The 8,976-nt window shown below is 38.8% G+C and overlaps 1 protein-coding gene across 2 annotated transcripts; it reads right to left on the reverse strand.

Moving 5' to 3' along the window:
• Positions 1 to 343: 343 nt before the first annotated feature.
• LOC306823401 (uncharacterized protein) lies at positions 344 to 7,825 on the reverse strand. 2 transcript variants are annotated; one of them, XM_079342889.1, is made up of 4 exons: positions 7,465 to 7,825; positions 4,036 to 5,301; positions 2,327 to 2,386; positions 344 to 1,587 (listed from the first exon to the last, which is right to left on the reverse strand). In XM_079342889.1, the coding sequence occupies exons 1-3, from the start codon at positions 7,550 to 7,552 to the stop codon at positions 2,331 to 2,333; spliced, it is 1,410 nt and encodes a 469-aa protein (XP_079199015.1). In that variant the 5' UTR covers positions 7,553 to 7,825; the 3' UTR covers positions 344 to 1,587; positions 2,327 to 2,330. The 2 variants fall into 2 exon arrangements, with proteins under 2 accessions (XP_079199015.1, XP_079199014.1); XM_079342888.1 differs by having other exon boundaries at positions 4,036 to 5,322.
• Between the last annotated feature and the right edge of the window lie 1,151 nt (positions 7,826 to 8,976).

Below are 8,976 nucleotides of genomic sequence, written 5' to 3' on the forward strand. Positions count from 1 at the left end.
CTTTAGAACACAATGACAAACCTATTTCTGTTCGATTGCTGGGCTGTAATGGGTGTTTTCTGCATTTACAAAACATGTTATTTATGAAATTTAACCAAAGACTCAATGTAAAAAAGACAAACACATTCACACAAATAATATTCACACATTCATACAGCTTTTAAAACAAAACACAGAAAGACAAATGCGTACAAGGGTGTAAAGTCAGGGAGCTTTAGACCTTCATTATTTTTTTCATCATTTTTTTACCAGGCCATCGAGATGCCTGGTAAACACTTCACAGTGTGTGTGTGTTTTTACTGTATTCATCTTTCCATTCAGGAAGAAACAGACCCATTTCATTGTGAAAAAAGAACATTTATTAGCATGTATAACTCTATTCTCTTGTAGAACTAAACACGGCTCAGAAAAATAATAAAAAGATATAATATATATGAAGGAAATAAGTGGAAAAAGACATCAAACATCAGAACAATCTTCCCAAACATCCATAACGTCATACACAAAATTATATCCAAACTACTTTTTAAACGGGAGAGTAGAACTAAATATCTAAACTCATGTCTAGGTAATCTTTTGCTATGCTCTATTGTATATTATGCACTCAAGTAAAAAAAGACATATTGTTCACATGGTATCAGGCCCAGTAAAGGGTTCAAACTTTAATTTTAAAGTAAATCATTGTATGAACTTTAAGGCAAAGCAATTGTTTTGAACAGTAAGGCACAAGTAGTTGCTAAAGGTGGCATAGTATCATTGCTTAGCGCATTCATATCCTACACCTTGCAATGATTCTGTCATAAGTAATCTTTCCATGCACTGTGCCTTTTTTCCCTCCTCACCAAAACAAATATTAATAATTTGTCTGAAAACAAAACAATTCTCTTACTCATATCAGCACCTTTTGTTACCCAGTTTTCCCCTTCAATGCAGGAAATGTTTCAAGAAAGGCTGCAATTAAAATTTGTGTAAAAACAAACCAACTTCTGAATTTATGTCAGAATTTCTCATGGTCAAAACCTTTAAATATAACCATTAATGTCATCATTTTGCATATTTTACATTTCACTGCACATCTGTATGAGTGTGTGACAAATAAAAACCTTGCATCTTCAAAATCTGTTTAATAAACTATAAAAAAAAAGAAGTAATAAAGCTGTCATGAATGTAGATTCGGTTCATCACTTACGTGGATGTTTTTGTGCCCTAACAGCGTTTACTTTCACATTTTTATTTGGCTTGTATTCCACAAAAGCAGCTACTATAAATAGTGAAGAATATATTAAGTATGCATCCTTTACAGAATATCACACTGCTACAGAAGTTCACAGAGTTTACAGAGAACTGGACCAAATTAGTGGAATGTCAGTGATTTAATAGTACCTGTTTTGCAAAGGCCTGACTATGTGGACACATGTTAAGTCTCCGTTTACTTCAAATGTAGGAAAATTATAGATAAACAAGGCAGTGAATCTGTTGTAGAGTTTCTTAAAAATGACAATTATAATACAGAATTCTTGTGTTTGTATTTTTTCTTCCAGTTGCTGGTAGCTAAAGGGATTTTCATCTTTGGTGAGGCTCCTCTCTCTGAAAAAGAAAAAAAGGATTAAAGAGTTTCAATAGAAATGATTTTTCATTTTTCATCTCTGGTTGTCATGTTATACAACAATAAAAATAATAACAGTGAGTCCTGTATGCATTTTGTCTGTCTGAATGGTGTCTAATGTAGTATATGTCAATGATTGTAAAGATTGTAGATAGGGGCTGTTTTGAATGTGACAGGCGTGTGTGCTTGATGTGCTGCAAATCTGTGGCGTTCACTGCCCTGGTTCCACAATCAAACAGTAAATGAATTTATTCTTCAGTAAAGTAGTGTTGAACGCTGTTTCTTGAATTATTTCGGTCAGCATAGGCATAAGTCATGGCGTTAACTACCTCTTCATTAATTAGGATTGCTGCCACGCTTACTTATTCATAGTGGCACTTCTTGCAGGAGTGCGGAATAATATTACCCCTCAAACACAAGACGGTGCCAGTTTATTGATGATGTCAGTTTTCATTCCATATTCTCAGACTTTTAGTTCATAAATATAAAAATGTTTTAATTATATACATAATTTCCATCAAAATATTCTATCTTTTATTCTATATATAGTCAGAGTTCACAGTTGCATTACATCATTTAAGATTCAGAGATTTATACCAAATATTTAGAGTTTCAGTTTGTTATCAGTAGATTGTAATTTAGTAAATGTCAAGCCATTTACTGTATAAAGCCAATTGATGAAAATATATATAACATTGTGGCTTGTGGTTGTGAACTTACCAATTTAGTCCTCCTTTTTTGCTTTTTCTCTCTCTGTATCCTGTGAGGCCTCAGGCACAACTGCACACAAATAAATTTGAGAAGAAATTAAAATGTGACATTTTTCCCACCATACAAGCCAACTTAAGCCTGTCTTGTTGAGTTAGCAACAACAAACAAAATACACACCTCATTCAATGCCACAGAGGAAAAGTGAAGAGCAAACATTCCCTCTTAACCACATATTGTGCTGCTAAACTGGTTGACCATTGAGTTACCTGCATGGCCTCTAAGCATTGACATGCACTTACAAACACATACTTTTAAAAAAATGCAAGGTAATTGGTCTGGCATGCACACAGCATAGCTTCCACAGACAAACCCTCATAAGAGTTATGCAATGTGCCTTCGACACCAGACACGTGCTGCATGGAGGGGCCTCCCCTCTCTCCCTTAAAGTACTTTATGTTCTCTGACAGTCAAGATGGGGGTGCAGGCTGTTGCAAACCAAACTCTTCTCTTTAAAAGGGGCACTAGTTACTGCACATCTCGTGAGAGGATGTAAATAAACTTTAGAATTAACTAACGTAATTTTTTAAGCACATTTACTTATTTCTTTTCCAATAATAACAGTAAATACATGTGCTCAACAAATCTTTTTAGGAGAGCTACTGTTCTTTGCGGAATTTTCAAATTCGACATAATATGGTAGTTGTGTAAATTGCTGCTTTGTCAGTGTTTGTATTACTCACATCAGCTTCACTACTGAGGAAACACTGACTTGAAGACACACATGATCATTTTATGATTTTTCTATAATGAGCCATGGAATTGCTCCTGCAATAATAAACAATGAGTAGAAGACAGGTCAAAATGGTAGGATAATTTACTTGTGCTTGTCTTATGTAACTCTAAGCCTTAGGGCAAGGTTGCGTGGCTGGACATGTTGCGCTGACATACTCCTACTTACACAGTCAAGACAAGCCTTCATGTTCCCTCTGAGAGTGTGTGCCTGTTTTCTCTCTCACTCTTATGACACTATCTTTCAGTCTCACAGACCAAAAATATCCTGTATATCATGTCAGCTTCAATCATTCACAGGAGTACAATGGAAGAAAGTCTAGAATTGTTTATTGCAGTACATACTGTATAAAATGTTACTTTTGTAAAACTGCTTTGGCCATACTAAGTAACAGAGTGTATTTGCTTCGATTCTGTATCTATTTTTGCCAGTGGCAACCCTGAATTGTTTGACCTATTCTATACCCGAAGAATGTCAGCCCCAGAGTCCCCAGTTTGTCATGAGTTTCTCAAGCATTCCCTAACAAACAGGTTAAATAAGATATGATGCCTTAATGTTTGAATTATAGTTTTTTTAGGAACCAGTTTTGTGTATAATCAAATTAGGCACTTTGTCATTAACCATGCAAGACATACAGTACTCTCCTCAAAAATGTCTCCCAGCTTAAGAAAATCTCACTATAGTCATTCCCCAGCAGTCAGTATTGATGAAGGATCACTACACTGCTCTGTGCCAATTGTGATATTTAGAACACCAATAAATGCCTGTTATAAATAGTTGGCAAGATTCTGTTTTGGAGTTTTAATTGTATTTCAATCACTGACGTGAGTATTTGTTATAAGAGTATTGTGTAATTGTATCAACAATGCAGAAAACTAGGTGTAATTACTGACTAATGGACAATAAATGTAGGAAAGTAATTGCATACCTTCAAGTAAGGGGCTGGAAACAGAAGCTGAAGGTGCAACAGAGTCTGCTACTGTGGATACAACCTCAAGAGGACCTTCACTGTGGCAGAGTACCTCTGTTGTTGAGGAAGTGATGGCTGGAGCCACAGAAGACACTGTTGTGTCTTCAGTAGAGGTCTGAGTCTCAGTTTGGGCCTCTGGAGATAGAGGGGGCATCTCTGGAATTGTTGCAACAGCAATATTCGTATCTATTACAGAATCTTCCAACTGTACATGATCTGAGAGTTCATTCTCTGTTAAAACTTCCTGTGGTGCTACACCTTCACCTAGGGCTGCTGGCTCAACCATTGCTGAAGCATCACTTTGTGCTGGAGCTTGAGCTTCAGTTGATTCACAAGGTGCTGTTGGAGAAGTATCAACAGCAGCATTGTCAGTTGGAGCCTCTGCTTCTACAGGAGCAACCACTTTGACAGGGGCCTCAGTTGCTATGGTTTCAGGTTCAGTAGGGGAAGGTTCTTCCATAACAGGTAGATCCTCAACTACCACTAAAACAGCCCCAGGTTTGTCGGAGGCTTCAGCTAGAAATGCAGCCTCTGTAGTGAAATCTGCGGTGGCAACAGGCTCTTGCTGAGGCTCAGGTACAGGGAGAAGCTCTACCCCTGAGTTAAGATCCTCCTTAGCCTCCAGGGCTACAAACACGGCATTGTCAGTTGGAGCCTCTGCTTCTACATGAGCAATCTCTTTGGCTTGGGCCTCAGTTGCTGAAGCTGCTGCTTTTTCTTCTGCCACTGGAGCTTCTGTTGGCTCAGATATTACAGGTTCAACAGCAGGGGGGTCAATTTCCGAAGAGGCCTCAGCTTTCCCAGCAGTCGTCTCCTCAAGAACAGCATGGGGATCTGCCTGTATATCTACAATTGATTCCACTGAGGAGACCTCTTCAATAGACTCAACCAAGACTTCCACTTTGGGAGTGGCTTCAGTATCAATAGTTTCAACAGGGGCAGGTTCTTCCATGATGGGTAGATCCTCAACTACCACTGAAACAGCCCCAGGTTCTGTAGAGTTTTCAGCCGGAGATGCAGCCTCTGTAGTGGAATCTACAGTGACAACAGGCTCTTGCTGAGGCTCAGTCACAGGGACAAAGTCGACCCCTGATTTTAGATCTTCCTTAGCCTCCAGGGCTGCTAACACATCTTCTGCCTCGTCATCACTACCTGGTTGAAGATCCTCTGGTAGGGTAGTCTGCACCGGCAACTGCATTTGGTCCTCAATGGCTTTGGCTTCTCCTGTGAAGACATTTCTAACAGCTGTCAGTATAGAGAACAAAAAAGGTGCTTAATACCTGTGACAGACAAGCACACCGTTTTTTGTAAATCTTTTTATCTACTGCCCCTGTGTGTTACTTAATTAGACTAAACTAAAATCAATCTACAAATATAAAGGCTTAGCCAATACATTCCCTCATTTTTCAACCCTTGTCACATTTTAAAGCACACTTTGTAAAACATGATAAAATGGTACACTTCTTAACGCACTCCCTCTTAACTATATCCTAACACCCCCTCTTACATCTGCAGTTGTGATGAAGAAATCTGCCCTTGTGTGAAGATACAGTTGATGAGGAACAATAGTATGCTAGGATAGTAAAAGTCTATGTCTGGGACTAAGTCTCCATATGTCAAATACAGGCATTACTACAACATAAGGCAAATTTTAAACAGTTATCCTCAACAGTGTTTTACTTTGTTACAAAATAGAGCAAACCAAAAGCAGAATGGATGGAAAAGATAGGACACTACATGATTTGACATGTTTTTCAGAGGTGGTGAAAGGAGATAAGATTGATTGGTGGAAGGGAAAGTGAAAGCCTTGCAACCCAAATGTAGTGAAGTGTTAGAATTGTAAAAGCAGAAGTCATTAGTCACCGGTGTTCTTTTCTTAATCCCCGAACTATCATAACAAATACAAAGCTTCTGTCTGCACAGCAGGACTGAGTTTTAAAGAATGGGTATGTGTGTCTGGGTAGGGACAGTCAGCCACTCCAGACATGGATGGCTGGTGTGTCTACATGATTTAGCAGCCAGAAATGACAGAGATCCCAGTCAAAACAGAGCCATGGTTGGAAAAAAACCACAGAGACTAGAAGGGGGATAAACAGGGATGGGACCGGTAGCAGCTTGGCTTGCATGGTTTGCACTGTTTGGTTGTACAGACTGCATGATTGTGCTGAATGATTTAGACCACTCAGCCACTTTAAGAGAAGCCCTTCTGACAAAAGAGTACAATAACTGCTTTCTTATTGGATGATGTAAGAGGTTGATAAGGGACCCAGGCTTCTCCAGGTGACCATATTGACTGCCTGAGAAGACAATACCCCACCACATACATTACAAAGCATAGTGTAGCTATATTAAAGTAACTGCCCTTTAATATTTGTATGTGGAGATAAAGGGGACACACACTCTAAATGCAGCTGTGCTTGGTACGACATAGATATGTGCCAGTAAGTTAGGCCCTGAATAGACAGTTATCGTTACAATGTTTACTAGGCCTTATGTTGGTCACTTACAGGAGCTTTAACACAAAGTCAATGTGTAGAGCTAAATAAACCGTAGTAGTTACAAGTAGAGCAAGGCAATCTTAAGATGCAAAATTGTTTCAGAGCCAGGCCTTGCAGTCTCACTTCAGCATTTTGTATATATTCATTATATAACACTTAGCACTGTAAACGAATCTCTATAGAAAAAATCTTGTCCTGCCATACTCTATCTACCTTAGAAAATTATTCATGAAGTTACCTCACGCTATGTGCATGAGTGAGTGTGGGAAAAGATGCACACTACCACCCTGCTTTTGTCTTTTCTCAAGTCACAAGTCAAACTTCAGTATAGTGACTAACAGGTTTAGTTGCAACGTTTACCTCATGCTGCAGATATACTGCTGTACACTCCCAACTGGCTGTCACACAGGGCAATGGCTAGTGTAGTTCAGTCAATAATGTTCATGAAAACATGCAAACATAAAATTAGCTTTATTGGATGATGAAGGGATATGAAACACCATACATGACTGCTCCTTCTCAAATCTGATTTTGATAAGTAATTCATCCCAGTCAATTTACAATGTTTATTAACAAGTTACTGTTCATAAAGCTTGAAATGACTGGTGAAAAATAAAGGTCAGGTTCTTTTCAGCAAACAGTTGACAGTTAGCTAAATAGTTTTCTCTATGAGGACCTACAGTACAGTGGGCTGTGCAGCACAGTAGAGTGAGAAAGCACACAGTGTACTGGAAAGACCAGGAGACACACCACTTTCTGCAAACTTCAACAAATAAAAGTAACTCTGATGATTGTATAGCTTGAGAAACAGTCTAGATGCATGCTCACCTGTTAAACATCACACAAGGATTATTGACACTTTTGAGCAAAATGAGTGATCTCTACTCACCCAGTGTGTCTCCATTGCTCTCCTCTGGTTTTGTTCCTGGCCTTTTCTCTTGGTCAACAGTCTGTGCACTGGATGAGGAGCAGCCCATGTTTGAAAAAATGCTTTATCTTGAAAAAAAAAACAAAGAAATGCTGAATGATATTATAGATACTCAGAGAAGTTGCCGTACTCTCCAAATCAAAGCGAGACACTGTTTGGCAGTGGGGGGAAAAAGTCAGTTTTAACTCTTAAAAATAGCTGGGCACCATTATCTTCCCTTTTCCCCTTGTATGTTTATGCATGGCCTCCTGTCCTCTTGCCAGAGAGAATGCTGTAACAATGCAGCTAAGCAGTGCATGCCAAACTGCTGAATGTTTCCGGACTGCCTCTGCTCACAGTCATACTATTCATAGGAGGAGGAGGAAAACATGTGCTTGTGCATTCCCTTCCCCCTGTACGAGTGTCCCATTTTGGAATATCCACCACCTGGTGGTAAAGTGAAGGCTTGCACATGAACGGGATTTTCTTTCCCCCTTTCTTTTCCAAATGGTAAGCAGACTACACTTTCAAAGCGCTTTTTTGTTTTTTGACCTTTAAGCGCTTTAGACTACATGCCAGCAATTAATAGTTAATTCAAATATTGGTAGGCTCATTATGTACATTCACACACACAGTCATTTTACACCTAGAATTATCATGTGGTCTGGTGTCTCATCTAAAAAGAACAGCAATTCACATCTGGCTTTAGTGACTACTTGTGGTCTCACTTTCCTGCTCTATTTGCAGGTAAACATGTATCCTAATTAAACTTTATCAATCAATCAATCTTTATTTGTATAGCGTCAATTCAAAACAGGTATAACACCTGTTTTGAATTGACGCTATACAAATAAATTTAAAGATAGTGACATGCAGTAATAAGATATGAAAGCAGGGACAGAGAGAGACAAGAGTTCAAGGTACCAGTTTCCCCGGTAGTCTAGGCCTATAGCAGCATAACTATGAGCTGTTCTATACCTAAGCCAGCCCTAACTATAAGATTTATCAAAAAGAAAAGTTTTGAGTCTATTCTTAAAAGTACCTAGTGTGTCTGCTTTCCGGACCCCGACTGGTAGACAATTCCAGAGGAGCGGTGCCTGATAACTGAAGGCTCTACCTCCCATTTACTTTTAGAGACTGTAGGTACCACGAGTAGGCTTGCAGTCTGTGTGGTTCTCAAATGTCAATGCTAAATAGCTAAATAGGCTGAATACAAATGTTTACAGTAGCCTAACTAACGTGTTATAAAATGTGTTTTTAAATCATAATCTAGAGTTGTGTATTCTTATTTTCGGTAGCCATTTCCTGTGTACTTTCTCATCAATAAGAAGCTCTGAAATTAAAACATTTGTTCTGAATTGTCAGAAAATATGACTTAGGTACACCTGGAGCACAACAGCAAGACACTTCTTAGTCTCCCACCCTGAGACGTCACAGCAATATGGCTGCTGTTTGAATATGGTCTTTAAGCTCACCAGGAAAGCTGGTTTTGTC

The sequence above is a fragment of the Symphodus melops genome (assembly GCF_947650265.1).
Source record: "Symphodus melops genome assembly, chromosome: 5".
Classification (NCBI taxonomy): Eukaryota; Metazoa; Chordata; class Actinopteri; order Labriformes; family Labridae; genus Symphodus; species Symphodus melops.